The sequence below is a fragment of the Bos indicus genome, chromosome 7 (assembly GCF_029378745.1).
Source record: "Bos indicus isolate NIAB-ARS_2022 breed Sahiwal x Tharparkar chromosome 7, NIAB-ARS_B.indTharparkar_mat_pri_1.0, whole genome shotgun sequence".
In the NCBI taxonomy this organism is placed as follows: Eukaryota; Metazoa; Chordata; class Mammalia; order Artiodactyla; family Bovidae; genus Bos; species Bos indicus.
Window position 1 is genome coordinate 2,629,317 of NC_091766.1, and position 24,296 is coordinate 2,653,612.

Genomic DNA, 24,296 nt, shown 5'->3' on the forward strand with positions numbered 1-24,296 from the left:
ATGCAGCCAACCATTTCCACCTCTTTCTCGTGAGAAATGCCCAGCATTCTTACTCAGGTCAAGGAAAAACCGCATCAGTCTCTCGGGGTCTCAACCTTTGTATCTTTCAATGACAGAAACAAAACCAAATTTAAAAGAAAAAGGAAATATAACCAGTATGAAGTTAGTGGTTTGGGGTAGATATTCTTATCTCTGTATCTCTACTGCCTTGAACAGTTCTTAGCATTGTAGGCTATATTTTCATACTTTATACATATATATGTATATATTGCCTATTATGTTAATGAGGGCTATTGAGAGCTACAGTGGGCCCTAGATAGCTTCAGGATGGGGTCTGGTCACCATAAAGACCTCAGAAGCGGAGGTGGAGCGGGTGGCCGTGCACCGCGAGATCCAGATGTGAGTGGTCCGCCAGGGAATGAGGTGGGGTCTCACCAGAGGCCGCCAGCACAGGGTCCTCCTTGGCCGGGGAGGGCGCCTCGCGGGGCTCTTGACCACTGGCCAGCGAGAATACTCTGTGACACGTGTCCCTGCGCCCTCGCGCTGGTCACGCGCATGCGCGGCGCCCAGCTGCCCCCTCAGGCCGGGAGAGCGCTCTGTCCGGTGACGCCGGCCATGGCGGCCGGGGAGTGACACCCGCACGGGGCAGAGCCAGTTAGCTCCCAGACAGGGGACGATGGCTGGTCACCCATGCAGGCAGGCGAGGGCTGGCGGCCACCGGGAAAGGCAGCGCGCACACAGGGAGGGCCGTGAGGCAGGGGCTCAGGCGCGGGCCCCCAGGGAGACAAGCGCGCGGCCCCACCCTACACGGGGGCCTCCTGCCACCTGGCCCCGCCACCCGGGCCATCCATCATCCATCCGTCCTCGTCCTCGGCAGGTCGCTCTTCATCTAGCCCGACCCTGGGGCTCACGTCCGGGAAACGCTCCCCAGCGAGGTGGCCCAACCTGTACCTACCTGTACCTACCTGTACCTACCTGCACTCTGCCATCAGCTAAAACTGGGGAGGAAGGCACGCCTGACTGGCTCCTGGCGGCTGCTGGACTGGGGAGTTGGGACCAGGCGCCCAAGCGCCACCTCCGCCTGCAGTGGGGTCACTGCAGCCCACATAGACATGCAGGGCCCCAGCCTGAGGCCAGCAACCCCCACCCACCATCCCTCCCTAAGTCGGACAGTACTTAGCCGATGAACAGTAACAACTGAGTTAAATTGCCCATTCCCACCCAATACTTTGGCCACCTGATGGGAAGAGCTGACTCATTAGAAAAGTCCCTGTTGCTGGAAAAGATTGAAGGCAAGAGGAGAAGGGGACAACAAAGGATGAGATGGTTGGATGGCATCACCACCTCAATGGACATGAGTTTGAGCAAGCTCCAGGAGATGGTGAAGGACAGGGAAGCCTGGTGTGCTGCAGTCCATGGGGTTGCAAAGAGTTGGATGCAAATGAGAACTGAACAACAACAACCCATTTTAGTTCACTGATTCCCAAAATGTGGGTGTTTAATCTTGCCATCTCCTGCTTGACCACATCCAATCAATTTACCTTGGTTCAAGAGCCTAAGGGAGTGGGCAGATGGGCGCCCCCAGGGTAGATCAACTGGAGATTCATTATTGACCAAAATTCGAAGACAAGAATAGCAGGGCAATTGAGGAGGCTGGACTCTGCAGAGACCACATATTTCTCATTGGGGAAATCAGGAGACCTCTCTGACCACACATGTACAGAAAAGACTCCTTGAAGGCCAAAGAGGGGTCACATCCAGGTGCCTTTTTGGTAGAATCCATTTTGGCTAAGCAATGCGTACACACACATGGAAAGATACTGAGATATGGATTGTAAACCAGGCAAATCATAATGATTGGCCAAAGGAAAGCTCGAAGAAATACCCCGTAAAAGTAATTCAAATTGCCACGCAGGCATGACTCAGCAACTCAGGGACTCTCCTGTTGAGTCTGCCCATGTGTCTATCCACACGTACTGTACTTTTTTCCCTCCTAATACTTTACTTGTTTCACTACTTTCTGTCTTTGTGGAAATTCTTTTCTGCAAAGCTGAATGACCAGGGCCCTTGTCCTGACCAGTGGTCTACTGGTTAGGGTCTGGTGCTTTCACTGCCATGACCCAGCCCAGTCTCTGGTTGGGAACCCAGGCCCCACTCCAAGTCATTGCAGGCTGAGGCCATTTGAGATCATGACTAACATTTCTACAGCATCAGACTTGACTTTCACCACCAGGTACATCACAACTGAGTGTCCTCTTTGGTTTGGCCCAGGTATAGCTCTTCATCCTGTTCATGATGCCAATTGTTTTGCTGTTCACACTGTTCGCCGAACCCAGGGTAGGCAAGGCTCAAGCTAAGAGGCTGGAACGAGACGCAAGGAGCTGTAGGAACTGCAGACACGTTTATTCTCTCCTGGCTGGTGCAGCAGCCATAGCATAACCTAACACAACACAGCCTCTCTCCTGGCTGACGCAGCAGCTCAACTCTCTCCTCTTGTGGCTGACCCAATGGACATAGCCGTGACATAGTAGTAAATGCTGCTGCTTGTCCAGGTGAAGCTTATATATGCGAACCGCACACAACCCGTGACCAAATGAACACCTCGTAAGGCTCATGTGCAGTGCTACAAATGATCTCAGCTGTTCCATAGACATTATTTACAAAACATGGAGTGAGAGAGCCTGAACACGTCATCTTGCCCATTTGCTGTCTCCCACAGCCCAGCTGCTTCATTCTTTCTGGAGCTATTAGTAATTGCCCTCTGCTCTTCCCCAGGAGCATACTGAAGACCTTCTGACCTGGGGGCTCATCTTCCAGTGTCAAATCTTTTTGCCTTTTCATACTATCCGTGGGCTTCTCCAGGCAAGAATATTAGAGTAGGTTGCTGGTTCTTTCTCCAGTGGACACTGTTTTCTTAGAACTCTTCACTATGACCTGCCCATCTTGGGTGGCCCTGCACAGCATGGCTCATAGCTTCATTGAGTTAAGGAAGCCGCTTCCCCACAACAAGGCTGTGATCCATGAAGGGGAAGATCTTATATGTAAGAAGCCCTAAAGATTCCACCAAAAAATCTGTGAGAGCTCATACATGAATTCAGCAAAGTATCAGTATACAAAGTCAACACACAAAAATCATTTGCATTTCTATACAGTAACAATGAACAGTCTGAAAAGAAAATAATGGAAACATTCAATTTACAATGGCATCAACACTTAGGTGTAAACTTTACAAGAGTTTCCCTGGTGGCTCAGCTGGTAAAGTATCTGCCTGCAATGTGGGAGACCTGGGTTCGATCCCTGGGTTGGGCAGATCCCCTGGAGAATGGAAAGGCTGCCCACTCCAGTATTCTGGCCTGGAGAATTTCATGGATTGTATGTATAGTCCATGGGGTCACAAAGAGTCGGACATGACTCAGTGACTTTCACTTTCACTTTCATAAACTTTCCAAAGGAAGTGGAAGACTTGACAATGAAAACTCAAAAATCTTGTTGAAATAAGGAAGACATAAACAAATGGAAACATATTCCATGTTCATCGATTGAAAGATCTAATATTTTTAAAATGTCAATAATACCCAAAGCAATCCATAGATTCGATTGAATCCCTATCAGTATTCTAATGACATTTTTTTTTGCAAAAAATAGAAAAACCTATCCTAAAATCCAGTGACATCTTAAGGGAGCCCAATAGGTATAGCAATCTGGAAAAAACAAAACTAGAGGATTCACATTTCCTGGTTTCTAAACTTCCTGAAAATCTATAGTAATCTGAACAATGTAGTACTTTCGTAAAGACAGACACACCAACAGAAAAGACTAGAGATCCCAGAAACAGACTCTTGCATATATAGTCAAATGATTTTTGACAAGGGTGCCAAAACTGTTCAATGGGGAAAGAACAGTCTTTTCAACAATAATGCTGGGAAAACTGGATATCCTCATGGAAAAGAATGAAGTAGGACCCTTAGCTAATACCATAAACAAAAATTAACTCAAAATGGACCCAAGAACTACGGATAAAATTTGAAACTATTAATCTCTTAGGAGAAAATATTTAGGGTAAAATCTTCTGTCATTGAACTTGGTAATGATTTATTGCATATGGTACAAAAAGTGTAAGCAACAAAAGATGATAGAGACAAACTGGACTTTAGGAGAAAGCTTAAAGACTTGTGCACCAAATGGCAATATCAACAAAGTAAACTGGCAACTCACAGAAGGAAGAGAATATTTGCAAATCACATATCTAAAGAATTAATAGCCAAAATATATTAAAAATTCCTAAAACTCAACAGCAATACAAACCACGTGATTCAAACGTGGGCAAAAATCTTGCATAGACATTTCTCCAAAGAAGATATTTAAACAGCCAGCAAATTCATGAAAAGGTTCTCAATATTACTGATCACTGCTGCTGCGAAGTCCCTTCAGTCGTGTCCGACTCTGTGTGATCCCATAGACGGCAGCCCACCAGGTTCCGCCGTCCCTGGGATTCTCCAGGCAAGAACACTGGAGTGGGTTGCCATTTCCTCCTCCAATGCATGAAAGTGAAAAGTGAAAGTGAAGTCGCTCAGTCGTGTCTGACTCTCAGCAACCCCATGGACTGCAGCCCACCAGACTTCTCCATCCATGGGATTTTCCAGGCAAGAGTACTGGAGTGGGGTGCCATTGCCTTCTCCATTACTGATCACTAGGGAAATGCAAATCAAAGCTATGAGATACCACCTAATACCCATTAGAATGACTTACTGTCGAAAACAAAAAACACAACAAACAAAAAACAGAAAACAACAGATGTTGATGAGGATGTAAAGAAGCTGAAAAATTCTGTGGTGTTTGAAAGAAGGTAAAATGGTACAGCCCATGTAGAAAATCAAGGGAATTTCCTCAAAAAATTAAAAATGTAATAGCCATATGACCCAGAAATTCTTCTTCTGGATATGTAATCAATAAGATTGAAAGCAAGGTCTGGAAGAGGAAGGACACCCATGTTCATAGCAGCAATATCCACACTAGCTGAAAGATGGAAGCAGCTGAAGTGTACATTGATGAATAGATAAGTGAAATGTGATATGTGCATGCAGTGGAATATTATTCAACCTTTATAAGGAAAGAAATTCTGCAATATGCTATAACATGGATGGATCTTGAGGACATCATGCTAAGTGACTAAGCCAGTTACAGAAGGACAAATAATGTATGACTCCACTTATCTCGCTCAGTCGTGTGCGACTCTTTGCGACCCAATGGACTGTAGCCTACCAGGCTCCTCTGTCCATGGGATTTTCCAGGCAATAGTACTGGAGTGGGCTGCCATTTCCTTCTCCAGAGAATAGTCATGGGCCTTCCCAAGTGGATTGGTGCAGGAGATGCAAGTTCAATCCCTGGGTCAGGAAGATACCCCGGAGAAGGAGACAGCAACCCACTCCAGTATTCCTGCCTGGGAAATCCCATGGATAAAGAAGCCTGGCAGGGTTACAGTCCATGGGGTCATAAAAGAGTCAGACATGACTTAAGTGACTAAACAACAAAGATTAGTCAAATTCATAGATATAGAAAGTAGAATGGCAGGTGCAGGGACTGAGGAGAGGGCAGACTGAGGAGTTGGTGTTTAATGGTTATAAACTCAGTTTTACGAGATGAAGAGACTTCTGGGGATGAGTGGTGGTGATGGTTGTAAATAGTACAAATCTATAACTACTGAACTATACTCTTAAAATACTTAAAATGATTAGTTTTTATTACTACAAAAGTAAAGTTGAAGAAACATTTTCCATCAAGCCACAAAACTACATGGAAGACAATGAAATAATTACTAAGTGAAAAAGTCAATCTGAAAAGTCTATATACCATATCATTCCAACTATATGACATTCTGGATAAGGCAAAACTATGGAGATAGTAAAAAAATAAAATAAAAATCCTTTCAGCGGTTTTCAGGAGTTAAGAGAGGGAGGGATAATAGGTAGAGCACAGAGGATTCTTCCAGCAGTGGTACCACTCCACACGACAGGAGAGTGGTATGCAGCTGCTGACGGGCCAGTTCAGGGCCACGCCGGGGGTAAGGCAGGAGCACGATGGTGAAGCCTCTCTGGTCACAGCAGAACCCTGCCAGTCCAAGAAAGCGCAGGGCCTGTGCCCACCTTGGCTCCCTTCCCGCCTTGCCAAGTGAGCCAGTGAGGGGGTGGGGTGGGGGGAGCAGCTGATGTGGCAACGTAAGGTGTCAGTGCCCAGGAGCCAGGTGGCAGCTCACACAGCAGGGGGAAGGGAAAGTTAGTGGCTGGGTGGGGGTGGGGAGGTGTCAGTTCACTTTTGGAAATGTTTGGTTTTTCGATGAGGGCTCTTGGGTCCAAGTAAGAGCTAAGTGGTGGATGTCCAGTGTGCAGACACCGTTCTCTGGAGACGGGGAAAGCGAGGAGGGCTGGATTCGCCAGCCTGTCTCGGTTGCCCGTTCCATGAGACTTGCTGAGAAAAGAGGGCAGTGTCTGCTATCCACCTGCTCCAGCCTGAGCCCCTCACCCCCACACTGCCAGGAACGATGCTGTGGTAGAACAAGCTGGAATCCTGGATACCTGCCCACAGTCATTTCTCTGCAAATTACCTGGGCGTGTGTCCATGTCTGAAGCAACACTGACACAGAAAAAAAAACACACCCACCCGTGAGAGTATGGAGCTGCCTGCACACCGCACTGGCTCAGAGCGCTCTGGTTCTAATGCTGCCTTTGCAGGCACATAGCCCAGGACAGCCCTGCTCTCCCCCAAACACCAGAAAGGTGGCAGGGCCCTCACCCTCTCCGCAACACAAAACAATGAAACAGAGGACACTTCATCGAGTGCTGCTTTTTATTGACGTGTGCGTGCATACGCAGGGAGTCCTGAAAGACCGGGAGGCGGGGCCCTGAAGGGCCAGGGGTTCAGCGCACTTGGGCCAGGTTGTGTTTCTTGTACAGCAGTGCCCGCCTCTTTTCGCGCTCTCGCACAAAGACGCGCAGACCAGTGGTCGGGAAGGTCACCGCCGCGGGCTGGGAGCTGGCTGGGCCCTCCTCCGTCAGCCACGGGCTCTGCAGGCAGCTGGATGCACACGGCCGGACCCTGGAGCACACGGAAGGGCAGCGTTTACCGCGCTCCCCCCGCGACGGGCAGGTTAGCGCACAGGGGCATGGGCCAGGCAGAGCTGTGGAGCTGCTTACCAGGGGTGCACACACAGTGTGCTTCGGAGGAAGGCCACAGCGCCCCCAGACAGCCCGGCATAGCAGCGGCTCAGCTGGATGAGCCCCTTGCGCAGGCCCTTCTGCGTGTCTCGCGTTCCCTCACCGTTCACCGGGTACTCAGCGCTCAACCTGTGTGCGTGGTGGTCACGTGACTGACGTTACCCTCAATGGACGGGAGTCACAGAGACCTGGGGTCACCACCAACAGACTCCAGGCCCGCCCTTCCTTCCTGCCCGCCCACCCCGCAGAGCACACGTGGAGACTCACATGATGAAGGCTGTAACACCTATGGCCCAGATGTCAGTCTGCGCGACAGCGCCCTGGCCCTCCAGGAGCTCCGGAGCTGGGGACGGCACAGGTGGGGGTCACGGGCTGTTTGCGGTAGACGAGGCAGGGGGACAGGACTGGGGCTTGCTCCCGGCACACCCCTCCCCCAGATCAGGCCTGGTGTCTGCGCCCTGCGCACCCATGGTCTCCATGTAGTCCTTGAATCTCTCTGAGGGCAGGACCCTCTCCTGGGCCAAACTCTGGGCGTTTCCGAAGTCGATGACCTTGAGCAGGTTATACTCTGTGACAATCATGTTCTCCGACCTGAGGTCTAGATGCAGGATACCCTGGGCATGCAGGTACTGGGTGGCGCTTAGTATCTGCCACAGATAGTCCTTCACCTCTGATTCCGAGTAGGAGGCCCTGGGGGCAGAGGGCCAGTTAGGGGGCACATGGGGAGGGGCACCCAGGCTCTGTCCACAGCCAGCCCCAGGGCAATCAGGAAGCACCAGCCTTCCCTGTGGGCTTAGGAAGGAGGTCCCAGATCTACTGAGTGACTCTGGTGGGCTGACGGGCGGAGGCGGGGCAAGGAGGTGGGTGAGGAGGCAGACCACAGTGCTCCAGCCAGGTCCTGAGCCTGGAATCCAGGCCAGGGTGGCCCTCACCTCTCGGCCAGACAGGGGAGAAGCTCAGGCCCGGAGCACAGCTCCAAGATGAGGACCAGGTGCCTGGGGCTGAGGTAGGCAGCCTGCAGCTGCGCCAGGTGTGGGTGGCGCAGGCTCTTGAGGGCCTCGTACTCCCGCAGCACAGCAGCCCTGTCCGCGGGGTGGTAGGGCACGATCTTGGCAGCCAGCATGCGCCCACTGGCCTTCTCCCGGCACTGCCGCACCACGCTGAAGCGGCCCCTGGGGAGGAGCGCAGGCCAGGCTGGTGGCTCAGGCCAGACCCCGCCCTCCCCCCCAGTCTGGAGAAGCAAGCCCAGCAGGGAGGTCGGGGAGAGGGTGGCAGACGCTGAGGCAATGTGGACGCAAGTGATCAGAGGGGCGAAAGCACGGGGTTGGGGTGAGAGCGCGAAGAGCCAGCGGGGTGGAGGCCCTGCACCTTCTCATCTGCGTCTGGAAGGCGAAGGTCTGCATGCTGGGCAGGGGCCGGGCCGGCCCCGTGGCACCACTCTCCTCTTCAGAGGCTGTAGGAAGAGGGCAACCCTGCACCGCCATCTCCCCCAGTCTCTTCTCCCATCACCCCTTCCCAACCTGACAGGAAGGCCCTCTTTGAACCCCCAACACTCTGCCCTCTCATTCCTCAGGCTGTTGTGGGTGGGGGGCCTAGTGGGCAGAACGAACCACCTCAAGTGAGTGTGTGACTGGTGGAGGTGGCAAGTGCATTCCCACACAGGCCTGCCCAGGGGCTCACCCAGGCGGCTGGGCCCTCCCAGGAGGACCTGCTCCGAGGGGCTGCTGTAGGGGCCCATGCCCGCCTTGCTGACGCAGGCCGTCCGGAAGGTGTACGCCCCACCCCGAGAAAGCTTTCCTGTGAGGTAGCAGCAGTCAAAGACGTCCGAGGCCAGCGTGCTCCAGCTGCCGCCTGGACCACACGGGAGCGAGTGAGAGGCAGCCCAGCCACGGCCGCCCACTCCCTGTCAGGGTGGAGAGGCCCGACAGGGGCAGAGAGCGGCCAGGCGCATCCCCAGCCCCCTGCCCCCACCCACAGTGACTCTGGGACCCCCCAGCAGGGGCGGGTTCAGGAGCGGCCCCACACCTCCCCCAGGAGCTATGGATTCAGGAGCGGCCCCACACCTCCCACAGGAGGGGCGGGTTCGGGAGTGGCCCCATACCTTCCAGGCTGCACTGCACAATGTACGTCACAGGGCCGTATGACTCCACAGGCTTCCAGACCAGCAGCACCCCGTCCGCATGTACCTCCCCAATGTCCGGCCGTGGCGAGGAAGAGGGGCGCTCTGCAGGGCCCACAGTCAGCAGTCCGGGGTGGGCCTGCAGGACCTCTCCATGGAAGCTCTGAGCCCCAGCCAGCCTGCCTCATCCTCCTCACCCTACTATCAGGCCCACCCGCCCCTGGTCCAGTTCTCTCGGGGTCCTCTCCAAGGCTGACTGGTAGGAAGAGCCCAGTGCCTCTCCTATGAGGGGCCTTGGGAGGTGTCTGCCCTGCCCAACCCCACCAGGCTCCCCTCCCACTAGTGCCCACCCAGGAGCCCCATGGAATGGCCCCTGCTCACAGCCCCCCACCAACCCTAGGCTCTAGTCAGGGGGGCCTCTGCTTTGCCAGACTGTGGTGCAGGGCAGGTAGGGGCTGGGGATCAGGTCAGAGGTCTGAAAGCTAGGCTCGCAGCCTCTGCTTTGGGTCTCCCAGAAACACACCCTGGTGCTGTGTTCTGAGAGCATGGTTGGACTGTAATAGAGATACAAAAAGGGAAGTCACCGCCTCCTGCACTACTGGAGAGACAGGGAGGTACTGTGGGAATGCAAGGAGGAGAGCCCCCAAAGAGGGGTCAGGGAGGGAGCCTGGCCAGCTGTGTCACCCTCTCCCACGTCCCCTCCCAATGCCTCCAGACCCTGGTAGGGGCAGGCTGTGGGTGCCCGGGCGCTGAGCCTCACGTTACCTGGGCCCTTCACGGCCGACCCACCTGCCTTCCGGAGGATGGCCGTAGTGGCCGCCGTCCCCAGCGCATTGCTCACACTGCACGTGTACATGCCGAGGTCCTCAGCAGTCACCACCAGGATGGTCAAAAGCTGGAAGTTCTTGAGCGTAGAGGAGATGAGGAGGCGGCTGCTGCTCTCAAGAAGAGCCCCATCTGCAGCAGCAGAGAGTGAGCCTCAAGATAAGCTCCCAGCAGGTGCCCTGCCTAGGGGTCACGCCCAGGACCCACACCCTCTTGAACCTCAGTTTCCGTCTATACAGTGAGAGGAATGCCCGGAAGGAGTACCCTGCCTCCCTGGCCCTCAGCCTCAGGAGACCTCTTTACCTTTACTCCAGGTGGCCTGTGCAGCTGGTTGGGCCACCACCTGGCAGGCCAGAGTCACAGACTGGCCCAGAACCACCGTCTCATCCGAGAGCTCCCTTAGGAACGACGGTGCTGGGGAACGGAGGGGACGTGAGCCTTCAGAGGTGGCCTTAGGCCTGAGAGCAAGGCCCGACCCCCACTGCAGGGATACAGGAGATGAGCCCCATCCCCACCCGGCTCATCTCCAACACCAGCGCCTCCTCCAGGAAGGCTTCCAGGACTGCCGGCTCCTGACTGCAGGGGCACCAGAGTCCCCCCGTGTGCACTTGAGCCCCTGTGGATGTGAGCTCCCCCTCGCCACCCTGCACTGGTCTTGACAGGGTTCCCCTTCCCCACAGTCAGGTCCCTTGGGCTGCAGTGAGGGGCCTCGCCTCTGGGCAGTGTACCCACCTCGGTCCTTGCTCTTCAGGCGGAAGGAAGCAAGGCCTGCCTTCTTCCGGGGAGGACTCTCCTTCTCCAGACCTGCAGTAAGGAAGTGGCCACGAGAGGGAGGTCATACTCTGGGGGCCTGGCTTCTCTGGGAGCATGAGGGGAAGGCTCTGGGGATCCCCATGTGGCAGAAAAGCCCAGTCCCAGGGGGTCTTATTGGCGATGAGCTAAATCCACGGCAGAGGGCACCACCCCTCCCTACCCCATGTGTCAGCCACTGCAGGCAGCTAGGCCAGCAGCTCAGGGGCCACCGGGCCAGCTGAGGGCTCTGGGATCAGGATCAAGGAGGGCCGGGCCAGTTCCTATCTCCGTGGGGGTGTAACTGCAGCTGCATTACCGCTGGGCTTCAGATGCACATGGGGAGGGACTGGAGGCCGCAAAGGTGACCTCAGAAACAAGCCAATGTGTCCTGGGAGGTGTGGGCAGCACCGGGTCAGGGAAGGAGCATAGGATGGGGGGCTTCCTGCATCACCCAGGAGAGCTCTGGAGCTATCCTTTTGGCCAAGGAGCCCCACAGTGCAGAGCGGGAAACATGGATGTGCCCAGTTCCAGGGTAGGGTAGGGGTAGTAACCTTCAGGCCTGCCCCTCAGGAGGCGGGAGATGTGGGCTACCGAGGCCTTCACCCTCTGGCGTAGCCCCAGCTCTGTGGGCTCCTCCAGAAGTGAGTGCCTTCCAGGGAAGTGGAAGAGACTGCCCGAAGGGGGTGACCACTTGCGCTTCCTGCCGCCGGCAGCTTTCCCGAGCAGGGCCTCCATGTCCTCTGGCTCCTCTGTGATCTCCAGGCTGGCTGGCGAGGGCCACGCAGCCTCTGGGAGCTCAGCCAGCTCCTCCCCAGCCTCAGACTCAGGGGAGGATGGACGCTCTGGCTCCACCGGCTTGGGGATCTTCCTAAAGATCATGAACTCAAATGGGAGATACTTGATGTCATACAGATCAGACAGATTGAGGTAGGCAGGATCCACCTCTGAGATGTCCAGGGACACGGTGTCTGCTGCTTCTGGGTCCCTGGACAGGTCCTGGATCTGTACGAGCGACACCTGAGAGCTCCCACCGATGTCTTCCCACGAGCTCAGCTCCTGGGAGGCCCTCCGGAGGGTTCCGTCGCCCTCGGGTGCAGGCGCTGTGCTGGCCTGGGGCGGTGGGCTCTCGGTCGCTGCCTCATCCTGCTCCTCTGAGGACTGAGAGACGGCCCAGGTCATCTTGGCCCACATGGGGCCCTGCCCCAGCATGCCACCGGCGTCCCCCCCAAAGGCAAAGGTACCGTAGCCCGCCACCCCTGCGTAGCCCCCACGGCACCCCAGGGAGAACTTCCGTGTGGTCGCCTGCTCCTGAGGCCGCTGTAGGCTGGGTGACGACGGGGACAGGTCCTCTGTCTCCTGGACCAGGCCTTCAGCATCCAGGGAGGGGCTAGGCTCCGTGCCCATCTGGGAGGCTGGCTCTGGGGGTCTGGGTGATCCAGGCCTCTTGGTGAGAGGGACGGCCTTCAGCCCGCTCTGAGAGTCTACCTGGGGGCTCGCTTGGGCAGGGGGCAGACACGCCTGTGGCTTTCCTGGGAAGGAAGGGCTAGGGGATGACAAGAGGGCCTCTGTGCAGGGCCCTGAAGGGAAGGAGCCAGAAGGTTGTGGTGCCAAGGACGCAGGGGGGACAGTATCCTGGGGGGCCGGGACCCACTGGGGCTTAGAGAAAGGGGCAGCCTGCCCTCCACAGCGGTCCTGGGACGACTCCTGTGGCTGAATGGAGCACCCATCACTACTGGCGGAGGGCAGTCTCAGCCCCCGCGGGGTCCCCTCTGGATGCTCCTTCTCCCTGGCACGTGCACCTCCTCCAGGCGTGCCCTCTCCTTGGGCATCCTGAGGACTCAGGGGAGCCGGAGCGGGACACTGCCCCTTGCTGCAGGCCTTGGTGGAGGAACTGGCAGTGTTTGGTGGGTCACGGTCCCGGGAGTGGCTGGAGCCAGAGGCCTCCTGGGTGCTTGCTCTGGGCATCTGCACGGCCGTCTCCAAGGAGGCTGCTGTGGCCTGCTGGGCAGCCTGCTCTTCCATGGCAGCCGCCTCCTCCAGTGCCCGGTGCTCCAGCAGTGGCTCTCGAAGTCCCGGCAGGACGCCCGAGAAGTAGCCACCCTTGAGAAGGTGCCGCCGGCGGGCAGGGTGCCGCCTGCCCCCTGTGGACGGGCCCCCGAGCTCTGGGCCTTCGCCCACCTGCTGGTAGAATAGGCTCCGGATGATGCTCTGCCGGGGCACACAACCCAGGGCCGCTGCTGGCTCCTCGCCCTGCAGCGATGCAGGCAGAGCCGAGGCTGCAGCAGGTGGACAGGCCTCGGCCTCCTCAGGCAGGCTGGCCGAAGGCCTCAGGAAGCCCCGGGGGTGCAGCAGTGGGGAGTGGGTCACCGGGGAGGATGGCAGCGACTTGGCCCGGGCGAACGGGGCCAACTCGTTGTCGGAGGAGGAGGAGCTGCTGGAGGAGGCGCTGGCGTCGCCACGCAGATGCCGGGCAATCCCGAGGGATGGGCTATCGGGCGGGCCCTGGAGCAGCTCTGGGATGGAACGCATCACCAGGATGGACTTGTAGCTCATCAGGGAGCGCTGGGGGCGTGGAGGACAGGGGCCTGTCAGCAGGGGACCCGCTGCCTTCCCAGGCCAGAGGGGATCTCAGGAAACAGTGGGCCTTAAAACACATGGTCCCCAGGGTTCTGTCATCTTGTCCCCACCTTGGCAGAAATGTTGCATGCTGCCCCGCCTCACCCCGCTGGCTCAGGGAGCAAAGACTTGAAATGAAGGGTGCCCGGCCCCACTCCCTTGCTCTGCAGACCCAGAAGGGACACAGAGCCAGCCCTCTGGGCCTCATTTCCCTCTCTGGCCTCCGGCCGCTTCTGCACCCAGCCCCTCACCCCTCCATGAGGCAGTGCAGCCCACCTGCCAGCGACTGCGGGCCAGGAGGAACTTCAGCTGCTTGGTGTTGATGAAGTGGGCCTCCTCCGCGGGCACAGACTTCTGGGGGCGCCCAGGTGAGAGAGCCACGTTGCGGGTGGGGGGAGCCCCCGGGGCACCCTGCAGCCCAGGCAGGCCCCCACTCCTCTTGGCCTCACTCTCCCTCCCTCTGAGCCAGGCCAGCCCATGTTCAGCCTACTTACCCGGAACCAGGGGTGGGCGAGGCACTTGGCAGCACTGGGCCGAGCCCTGGGTGGGGGAGGAAGGTCCAGGTCAGGCCAAGAGGTCAGCTGGTCACTGAGGCAGGCGCAGGACCTCAGATGTATATACTCACCCCACAGCCTTCTGCAGAGCAGCCTTGATAAAGTCCTGGGCGTCCTCACTGAGGTGGGTGGCCATGGGGTTACTCCAGGACACCCGCCCTTCCAGGACATTCAGAAGGGTTGCTCGGTCACTCTCTCCAGCAAATGGGGATGAACAGGTCAGGCTGGAAGCAGAAACATGGCTAGCCTTCAGCTGTGACCTGAATTTCTGGGCCCATGGGAGGCAGGTTGCCAGGACAGGGGTCTCATGGGGATGTAGTGACTGGGGGCCCCCAGCCCTGACTGGAGATGCCTCCTGACACCTCTCGCCTTCAGCCCTGAGAATCCCAGCATGCGTCTCAGATTTGCTCAGAGATCTAGCTTGGAGCTGGGATCCAGGCTAAGCCTGGAGTGGGTATCTGGTCTTAGGCTGGGGTGAGGATCCAGTCTTGGCCTGGGATAAGGGATCAAGCGTCATCTTGAGTGGGCACCGGGACTTAGCCTGAGACAGTGAATCCAGGCTCAGTCTACACCACTGATGCCCTCGGGGCAGCAACAGCTGGGACCCTTTAGGGGAAGAGCTCCGTGCTCTGCCCCATGACCTAGCAGAGGTCCTCTGTGACAGGGTGTGAGTGAGCAGTGCTTGGCAGAAACCCCATATCAGAACTGGCTGACGGCATGTTCCCAACATAGCTGCCCCCTGGGTCTTGCGTCTCTGAGCTAAGGAGCAGTCAGCGATTCAACAGCTTCCCGTTGGCCTGCTGAGGAGGGGTCTGGGCTGGTTTTAGAAGAGAGAGCTGACAGGAGCAGGGGTCTGCTCACCTGAGGTAGGTGATGACCCCCATGGCCCTGCAGAACAAAATCACAGCCGTGAGTCTCTCCAGACCTGGTCCGATGAGAAGGAGGAGGCAGAGGGCGGGCGGGCCCACCCCCCCCAACCCCTACCCTCACCCACCCCACCCCCACCCCTACCCTCACCCACCCCCACCCACCCACTCACCAGATGTCGGAAGCCTCGTTCACGGGGGTCTGTTCGATGATCTCGGGGGCCACAAACTCAGGGGAGCCGTACTTGCTGTACTGTGGCTCTCCCGGGGTGATTTTTTGGGCAAAGCCAAAATCACAGATTTTAATGTCTTCCCGAGCAGGATGCACCATCAGGATGTTGGGGGGCTGTCAGGCAGAGTCGGGAGTGGCTGAGCACACCTTGAGGAAGGAACCCCCAGGGCTCCCAGGCCTGGGGAGGACACTCAGGGGTCTCTGAGGGGCTGCCCCCGCAGGAGGGTGAGGCCAGCATGAGGCCACAGGCAGCCCCGGGAGCAGGTTTTGGCGCCCTTGGGGATAGCTTCTGCTCCATCAGAGCTGCCCCCCACCTGAAGGTGAAGGGGCTGCTATAAGGCGGTGAGCTCCCTGTCCCCAGAGATGAGGAAGCCCTCAGAGGGAACTGGGAGTGTTGGGCCTTCTCGCCCTCAGCCCTAGGCCCCAGGCTTCCAGCAGCTCCTCCCTGGGCTCGGGGCAGCAGGGAGCCACGTACCTTTATGTCCAGGTGAAGGATGCCTTGACCGTGCAGGTACTGCAGCCCCTCCACCAGCTGCTGGATGTAGATCTTGACCTGTGGCAGAGCTGGTGCTCAGCCAGCCTCCAGAACCCCTCTCCTCACCTCCCTGCCTGCTCCCACCAACAGGACCTCCACTTCCTTCCAGATCTGAGCCTGGGGGTTGGGGGGCTCCTGCAGGACAGGTTCCACGCAAAGCCCCAGGGAGCCCTGTAGCTGGGAGATTCCTCTGGGCACCCAGGTGGATGGGTTTGGGTGTGTGGAGCAGCTTGAGCAAAGCGGGAAGGGGCCAGGGGAGCAGGCAAGGGCTGGGTGGCTCGGTCAGTGCCGTCGGGGGTGGAGAAGCAGGGAGACCCGGCCAGCCGACAGGAGCTGAAGCAGCCCGTGAGGGTCTCTGAGGGGGAGTGCTCTGTTGGGAAGCTAGTCTGAGGGACAGGAGGCCTGGCCAGGCCCACGCGCAGCCCTGCGCCCGGGTGGGCAGCCGGGCAGCAGTCACCTCGGCCTCGGTCACCACACTCTTCTTGAACAGGCGGTCTAGCAGCTCTTCCGACGAACACCTGGGAGTCCGTCAAGGAAAGCTCTAGGCTCTGGAACCCTCGAAGCCTCGCGCCGCCTGGGGGCAGTCTTATCTCCAGGTGGGGGTGGGGGCTATGCTGGGGAGGCTGGTGCTTGCAGTTGAGGAGGATGGGAGGGACAAAGCCCCCCAAGTAGAGGGACAGAGGACAGTGGGAGGCAGCAGAGTGGGAGTGGCATGCCACCTCCCCCCCGACCCCGACTCCTGCAGGGGATGCTGACGGGGTGTGGGGGTGTGGTAGGCATACAGGACCCAGGATGGGTCGGGTGGGGCGTGTGCCCCTCCCTGGAGCGTGTGTTGGCATGCAAAGACGCATCAGTGCCTGGGGCATGCCAAAGTCAGGTAAGAAGCCCAAGTTTCCTGCTGGAGGCCAATGGGGGAGCAGGAGGAGACAGACTTTTGGATGAAGCCCTGCCTAAATTCCTTACCCAAGGGACTGGGAGCTGGGAGCTATGTGCAGTGGCAGTAAGTGGGGGTGGAGGGGCCGGGGTCGTGCAGATAGTCCGGAAGCATCGCAATGCCAGCGGCACGGGCTGCCCCCATCAGGCAGTTGGGCCTGGGACCATCAGCACCGCAGACTCCACCCAGCCCTGCAGACCACTGTCTGCCGGGGGCACTCCCCCCCACCTCCCGCCCCACCACCTGACACCCTCAGAGTGAGGTGGGATACAGCTCCAGGATGAGGATCAGGGTCTTCCGCGTCTCAAACTGGTCCAGCAGTGCGGTGACCAGCGGGTGGCTCAGGCCTGCTAGGATGTCCCGCTCCCGATAAGCCTGGGCACGCGTCCTGCTCCGCAGTGGAATGAACTTGGCAGCACAGGCCATCTGGTTGCCCTTGTGCTGCACCCTCTTCACGAAGCCGAACACACCCCTGGGGGGAGGGGACAGCGTGCTGGGGGCCCTGGAGGCAGAAGCTTGGGGGCGGGGTTCCTGGGGGACAGAAGCTTGGGGGCGGGGCCCCTGGGGGGCAGAGCTTGGGGGCGGGGTTCCTGGGGGAGGCGGTTTCCTGAGAGGAGAGGTGCCAGGAGAGCAGGAGCTGTGGGAGTGGGCACTGGAGGAGGCCAAGTTGGCAAGGCCAGCAGGTACTCTGTACATGGGGGTTTGCAGGAGGCAGGGGCTCCAGAGGGTGAGGGCTGGAGAAGCAGGTCTTCGGTGGGGGCAGGGCTCTGGGTTGAGGGAGTTCAGCGAGCTCTAAGCGGGGGATGGTAGGGGTGCAATGGGCGGGAGGGCTGGGGGCTCCTGGTCGGAAACTTGCACATAGGAACTCTGGGAGGCTGAGGCTGAGGGTCTTAGGAGGTGGGGCTCCAGCGGAGGAGGCTCCTGGGGCTGGGATGGAGGCGGTACCTTCCAATTTCCTCCAGGACCTCATAAAAGGAGTGCAGTTTCCTCCTAGAGCTGTGCTCACTGTCCCGTGTAGCCAGAGAAGGGGAAGCTGTAAGAATGAGTAAAGATGATCACCCAGCGCCTCTGTCCCCCAACTTCACAGTATCTGCTGGAGCAGATTCCTGTGCCTGAACCTGTGAGAGCTCAGGGGACCCCCACACCAGCATGGAAGGGGTCCCCCACTCACCCCCGTGGATCAGCAGTTCTGCCTTGCACAGCACCTGGCCGCCAGGGTTGTGGGCCAGGCAGGTGTAGACGCCCGCATCGTGCTGGGTCACGTCCCTAAGCACCAGGGAGTAGGTGGTCCCTTCCTGCTGCTGGCTGAGCCGGGGGTCAGCTCCCAGCTGGGTGCCGTCCTGGAGACACGGGAGCGCGGGGAGGCCATCAATACACCCTGGGGGACCCCAGTGCCACGGCCCAGCCTGACCTTCCGTGAGCCCTGTGCCCAGGCCAGCGGGGGCACCACACACTGCCCCTCCCGCAGGCAGGCCCTCACCCAGGCCTGCCCCTACCTTGTACCAGATCACTGTGGGCTGTGGGTTGCCCTCGATGACAGCCTGGAACTGTGCCGTACTGCCCCTCTGGGCCTGCACGTCCTCGATGGTGACCTGCATGGACGGGGGGCCTGGGGTGGGGGAAGGAGCCGGTGGGCAGAAGCCAGGCTGTGCTCGCCACAGCCTACTCTGCGCTGAAATCTTCTCATGCCTGGCCTCCATGCACAGACACCCAGACCTGGGTGGAATGGCAGCAACGCCACGTGTGTCTTGCTGCCCGAGCTGGGCAGGAAGGCCCTGAGACATACTCCAGGGTGAAAGAGCCCAGCTGCCTCCAAGGGAAGGGATCCCACCCCTGATGGTCCAGAAATGCACCCCCTGTCTTTGCTGCTTCAGCCTCAGCTCTCTGTGGGCACAAGAACATGCCAACTCTGCGTGGGGTAAAGGGCCCTGACGTCCTGGTCACTGCTGCCTTCTGAGGGCACGCAGGGAGAGAGGCAGCCGGGGCCCTGGCCACAGTAAGGCTGGGGTGTGCCAGGTGGCTGTGCCGGCCCCGCCCCGGAAATCCCTCCTTAGCCTGGGGCATGGAAGGCACACGTGTGACCCGCCAGGCCCCCACCTACTTGCAGCAGGCGTGTCGCTGGTCTGGTACACGTATGTCCTGTGTGTGGTCTCCGTGAACACGTGGCTGTGGACGTCCCAGAGCTCACCTGCTCCTGGCCAGGCAGCGCCCTCCATCCTGGGGCATGGAGTGGAATTAGCTGTCTGCCTCACCCTTCCACTCTTGGGGTGTGGGAGGCCGCGATTGGGTTCTTGCTCCCCGCCTACTCAGGGGGCTGCAGCAGACTCTTTGGGAGGGGACATACAGCCCGAGGCCCCAGTCCTAGGTGAAGAAGGGAGCTCCCCCGCTTTCCTTGCCCCAGGTGGCCTCCCCCTGCCCTGAGCTTAAGGGTGGGGCTGGTAAGGAGAGTGCAGGCTGCTGTGATCCCACCCCTTGCTCTCCTTCTCCCACGCCCCAGCCTGCCCCCAGCACGTCCCCTCACCCCCCAGCCAGCTTGGGAGGTTACCGAATGGGCACTGTGCGTTCCAGGACCTCAGTGCGTGCCTGAGCCGTCTGCTTGAGGCCCTCATGGGAGAGAGGCTGAGGTGCCTTCGGAGGCTCGCCTGGTGGGAGGCAAGGGGCCCGGTGAGATGGAGCCCAGGACAGGGCTGGGGACAACTCCCCAGGACAGGCCGCTGCATCAGCCTGAGGCCCAGCAGATAGGAGCACAGACAGAGCAGGGGCTCTGAGTGCACAGGGTCCTCGAGAACAGATTCAGCACTCCAACTGCGTGTGGGCACCTTGCCCCCGGACTGGGGCTAGGGCCCCGCAGCACACCCCCAGGGTCTGGTCCACCCAGGTACGGCTCACTTCTGCCCCTTCCTATCCTCCTTTCCCTCCACGTCCCCCCCTCTTCCCCTCCTCCTGGTCCCCCCCTCCTCCTCCTTGCCCCCCATCCCTCTCCCTGCTCTTCCCTAGTCTCCCCATTCCCACACCCTTTCTCTCCTCTCTCCCTTCCTCCCCACCTCCCCAGGAGCACTCCAAGCTGGCGGCTGAGGGCTGACCACAGGAGGCCACATGCCAAGAGTGGGAAGGACCTCCCGGAGCCCATCCCGGCAACTAGTTCCACAGGCTGAGCGAGGGGCAGGCCTTGTCCAGGACCCCCGACATGTAGAGCCAACAGAATGTTAGGGGTCTCAGGCTCTGCCAGTTCACCCCCGTGGGATGGGCACCCAAAGTAACCAAAGTGGGGTCAGAAAGGAGGGGCGGTTATGGGTGGGGACAGGGGTCCCGGAAGCAGGGGTACTTTGCCTTCAACCTGCTGCCAGGCCTCACTGGATGCGGCCCCAGCCTCCACAGCTGGGGGCTCCGGGCTGGCCCCCTGGAGTGCAGGTAGCCCCCCAGGGCTGGGGCTGGGGCTGCTGTGATCCCCTGTGGAAGGTCCTGGAGCCTCAGGGCACGTCTGTGTCCTCTGGATGGACGTGCTTTCCTGCCCTGGGGCAGCTGGGGCTGGGACGGCAGCATCTGTAGGAGAGGCAGGTCGACGCACAGGAGTGAGGGGGGCCGGGGCCCGGGAGAGGGACACTGCCCAGATGAGGCCACCCTGCCCACCCTCCCGCTCCAGCCACCCGCTGGGTTCAGGGGAGGGGGACACTGCCCAGATGAGGCCACCCTCCTCACCCTCCCGCTCCTGCCACCTGCTGGGTTCAGGGGAGTGGGACACTGCCCAGATGAGGCCACCCTTTCCACCCCTCCCCGCTCCAGCCACCCGCTGGGTTCAGGAAGCGCCAAAGGTGGAGGCCCCTGAGAGAAGAAGGGGTCTGTGCCAGAGATGGCACTCCAGCAAGTGCTAGACTGGTCCACCCCCAGGGTGTCTCCCAGATGCCCTCATGAGAACGTCAGTTCCCACGGGGACAGCAGGGCCTGGACCCCCACCGTCCACTTTGGGTGGCCCCTCGGTCTCAGTCCCATCCCATCATCCTGGGGCTCGCCTTGCTCTGTAGCCCACTCTGGATTTGAGGGTACTGGGTCACCCAGGCTCAGGAGGGTCCAGCCCCACGTTCTAGGAAAGCTAAGCACAGCCTGATGCCCGATCAGGAGCCGAGAGACCCTGCCTTCCTGCCTCCCAGGGAAGCCCCCATTCCCCACCCAGCCCAACACAGACCACCACACTCTCACCTGGTCCCTGCCCAGCCCCCGACACAACTCCCCAAGGGAACCTTCGACCCTCCAGGCCCTTGGCTTCCTGCCCTCAGCCCCCAATTCAGTTCCTCTTCCACCTGACTGCCAGTCCCCCTGTGGCTGTTCTGGGACACCCACCGCTCCATTTCCAAAAAGGCCCCCTCTATGGAGCTCGCTCCCATGCTCCAGAGCCTCCCTCCTGGTGATCTGCTGTATTCTTGGGCCCCCCAGGCTGAAGAGGCCACTGGGCAGGGTGCTGTCTGTCTGCAGTCTGTGGCGCTGGGGCGACCATCCTGTGCTGCCCCCACTCCAAGGAGGTTGTCAGGACCCCGACCCATCATGCCCCCATGGCTGTCCTGACAAAGGACTCAGGCTCACAGGACACAGGATGACCTGCTTGACCCCCAGCAGACTGGGGGCAACTACTGTGGACGCCGCAGCCACGCTGTGACAGCCCCTGAGCCCACATGTGAGCAAGCTGGACAGGCAAATCATCACGCCTCCACCCAGGATCCGTGGGACTGGCCAGCACCCACAGGCTGATGCTGGGTGCCCACCCCGGCTGCCAATGGAAGGGGCCTGGGCTGTCCATTGTTGGTCTCCAGGGCCAGGAGGGTCCCTCCCTCCTGAGATGCTGGAACCACCAGGTGGAGAAGCAAAAATGAGAAAAGCAGAGGCAGTGCAAGGAACCGGTTTATTAGCATCATCAGGGTTGACGGATGGGACTGCTTCCCATGCACAGACCCTGGTCCAACCTGCTGAGAAGGCCTAGGAGGGCCTGTAGAGCTGGGCCCCACACAGGCCTCCTGGAGGCCAAGAAAGGTGTTCAGGGCTAAGATGTGGTTTTGGGGGGGGAGCCCCTGCTGAGCAGGAGCCTGGGACCCCCAGCCTGGGTGAGAGCCAGGGCTGGGCCAGGCCTGGACACTGGGATGGGGGCCTAAGCTGGCACACACAAGGCCCGTGCGGCCCCTGCCTGGTGAATGGAGCAGGAAGGATGCCCAAGCACCTTCCCTGTGTCTGCAGCCCCGAGCCTGGAGTGGCAGCCTGCGAGTCAATCTGCCCCATGCTCTCAGAGCAGCTTGAGGAGCCTCTGAGATCACGGATGCATGCACCGTCCTCAGCTGACGACCAATCCTGTGAGGTAGGAATCGCCTGGTTTGGAACGGGAGGGCAGGCTGGAGTCCTGAGCTGGTGGACAGCCAGGGGAGGTCAGAGCACCCGTGTCCGAGGCGTGCCAGCTTTGGGACTCTCCTGATTGAAAACCCAAGGTGGATGTGTGGTGAGTTGATGCTGGTGCCGGGCGGGGTCCCAACGCCGCTTTCCTCTTCCTGCTGCCCCGTGCAAGCACGGCAGCTTCGTCAGGGGGTCCCAGGTCCAAGAGTCTCTCATCTCAGCCCCAGCCATCCCGTCCCTGAGGGTCTTGGCCTCAGCCCTGGGAGGGGCTGGGGTCCATGTCCCTGTCTGGGCGAATGTGTAGGGTGACAGTCTCCCCCACAGTCCCAAAGCTGACCGTTTGGGTTGAAACCTCGGTTTTGAAGCTGCTCTGGCCGCTGTCCGCAGACCGCTGAACCTGAGTGCAGAAGGAAGGCTTCTGGGTCGCGGCGCCTCCGGCCTGGGCCTCCCGAAAGCAGAAGGAGACGCCCGTGGGGCCCCGGCCCTGCGGCCCCGATGGAAATGCCTCCCGGGACCTGGGCATGCGGCCGAAGCAGCCAGGGGGGGCCCGGGAGTCTGGGGGGCGCCCCACGTTCAGCAGGACGGGCTGGCCCACGGTGGGCTCGCTGATCTCTCTTTGCAGCACCGAGATCTCGCAGGGCGGGTCATCAGCGGCACTCGGCCTGGGGCCACTGCAGCCAAAGGTCTCCCCTTCCCGGGGCACGTAATCCTCCAGGTCGGCCAGGGTGAGGGCACGGCCGTGGTGTGTGAGGATCTTGGGATCACGGCCCTGCAGACCATCAGCACCCAGCGGCTCCTCCACCTCGTAGGCATCTCTCTCCCCCTCCTCCAGCAGGGCTCCCTCTTCAGCACCCCAGGGAGGGGACGGCTCAGGGCTCTCTGGCCCCGTTTCCACGCAGACAATTAGGGGCTCTCCAACGGTGACCGCGGCCGGGGGCTCCTGGGTCAGCAGCTTGTTATTGGAGTTGTTTGTATTGGGGTCTCTTCCAGACACCCTTCCAGGCAGCGTGAAGTGAAGCTGCTCAGAGCTGCCAGGCGTCTCTCTGGCCAGAGACGCACCCTTTGAGCCGGTCTTCTTCACCCGGACCTCAATGGTCTCCTCAACCTCCACCCATTTGGGCGGGGGCCTAGTGCCCCCCGGCGGGCCTGCTGTGTGGGTCTCAGGCTCCGTCACGAACAGAGTGGGCACGGCGGGCCGCCAGCCTGGCTCCGCCTCAGGCCTGGAGGGTCTGCTGGCCTCTGGCGAGGGTGGCAGCTCAGGGGCCAGCAGGCCTGGCCTGGGCAGGCTGGCGGTGTGACCGTAGCGGGAGGGAGACTTGCTGGGGGACTGGCGTCGGCCACGGGGGCTCTTCACCACAGTGGTAATGGTCTCCTCTCTGTGGGGAGAGGGCCGAGAGGAGATGGGCACAGAGCCCCACAGCCTCACCCGGTGCCCTTGCCGTCAGCACATTCGCGGGCCAGCAAGGGAGATCAGGTTAGTGTCCAAGCAGGCAAGTGGCGAAACCGCATAGACAAACTCCTACGCATGCGCCTGAGCCCAGGCCCCAGATGCCCACCCAGAGAACCAAAGCACCGAAGCACAGAGTTCCATCTGGCCATCTGTGTACACTTGGGACCCAGTGTGCAGACCTCAGAGAGAGAGGTGAGGCATGGGGGGGCGCGTGCAGTGTCACTCAGCGGGTCTGTAACGTATGCGCCGGTATCCCTTCCTGTGCGTGGCTGTCCCGTTCTAGAGACACCAGCCCTCCTTACAGAGCTGAGGGACAAGCCACATCGCCTTCCTTGTCAGTCTCACGCTTGCTCTGTGCTCTGTATCATGGCAGGAGGCGGTGGGGGTTTGGGTGGCTTCTCAGAGGGCAGGTGCCTCAGAGATTGCCAGTCAGGGACTGCGGAGCAGGGGGACGCCAGAGTTGGGACATGCAGCCCGTGCTTTGGGCCTCCGGGTCTGGGATATGAGGCCTGGCAAAGACTCCTGGCTCTGGGCACGGCCTTGCCGACGTGGGCGGTGTGAGCTCAGCCCACGAGGTCCGGTGGGGCCGCAGGGGGATGAGGGGCGAGAACTCAAGTCCGTGTGCACGTGAGTGAGTATGCATGGGGCTCTGGCCAGGGGCCTCGCAGACATGTGCAGACAGATTTGGAAAAGGGCTTGAGACTTTCCCAGAGCCAAGAGTCAGAAGTCCCCCCGTCAGCCCAGGCCCTCCTCCGCCAACCAGCACCCTAACTCTGCCAGGTACTGAGG

The 24,296-nt window shown here is 59.6% G+C and overlaps 1 protein-coding gene across 39 annotated transcripts in view; it reads right to left on the reverse strand.

Annotated features, from left to right (window-relative positions):
* Positions 1 to 6,829: 6,829 nt before the first annotated feature.
* Positions 6,830 to 24,296, reverse strand: part of OBSCN (obscurin, cytoskeletal calmodulin and titin-interacting RhoGEF) — a 230,155-nt gene continuing 212,688 nt past the window's right edge. For 37 of the 39 annotated variants that reach the window (XM_070792362.1, XM_070792374.1, XM_070792359.1 and 34 more), the window contains 26 exons: positions 20,015 to 20,227; positions 19,230 to 19,326; positions 18,786 to 18,901; positions 18,181 to 18,293; positions 17,856 to 18,024; positions 17,630 to 17,717; positions 16,956 to 17,156; positions 16,208 to 16,268; positions 15,691 to 15,768; positions 15,157 to 15,329; positions 14,979 to 15,005; positions 14,189 to 14,341; positions 14,058 to 14,103; positions 13,840 to 13,917; positions 11,499 to 13,509; positions 10,888 to 10,959; positions 10,459 to 10,569; positions 10,120 to 10,287; positions 9,313 to 9,435; positions 8,892 to 9,062; positions 8,580 to 8,664; positions 8,144 to 8,383; positions 7,678 to 7,901; positions 7,479 to 7,554; positions 7,191 to 7,340; positions 6,830 to 7,092 (listed from right to left, as the gene is read on the reverse strand). In XM_070792362.1, the coding sequence (XP_070648463.1) occupies positions 6,915 to 7,092; positions 7,191 to 7,340; positions 7,479 to 7,554; positions 7,678 to 7,901; positions 8,144 to 8,383; positions 8,580 to 8,664; positions 8,892 to 9,062; positions 9,313 to 9,435; positions 10,120 to 10,287; positions 10,459 to 10,569; positions 10,888 to 10,959; positions 11,499 to 13,509; positions 13,840 to 13,917; positions 14,058 to 14,103; positions 14,189 to 14,341; positions 14,979 to 15,005; positions 15,157 to 15,329; positions 15,691 to 15,768; positions 16,208 to 16,268; positions 16,956 to 17,156; positions 17,630 to 17,717; positions 17,856 to 18,024; positions 18,181 to 18,293; positions 18,786 to 18,901; positions 19,230 to 19,326; positions 20,015 to 20,227 (5,222 nt within the window). In that variant the 3' untranslated portion in view covers positions 6,830 to 6,914. Of the gene's footprint in view, positions 7,093 to 7,190; positions 7,341 to 7,478; positions 7,555 to 7,677; positions 7,902 to 8,143; positions 8,384 to 8,579; positions 8,665 to 8,891; positions 9,063 to 9,312; positions 9,436 to 10,119; positions 10,288 to 10,458; positions 10,570 to 10,887; positions 10,960 to 11,498; positions 13,510 to 13,839; positions 13,918 to 14,057; positions 14,104 to 14,188; positions 14,342 to 14,978; positions 15,006 to 15,156; positions 15,330 to 15,690; positions 15,769 to 16,207; positions 16,269 to 16,955; positions 17,157 to 17,629; positions 17,718 to 17,855; positions 18,025 to 18,180; positions 18,294 to 18,785; positions 18,902 to 19,229; positions 19,327 to 20,014; positions 20,228 to 21,559; positions 23,434 to 24,296 lie in introns of those variants that run through there. The other 2 variants (XM_070792382.1, XM_070792381.1) reach the window with 1 other exon arrangement.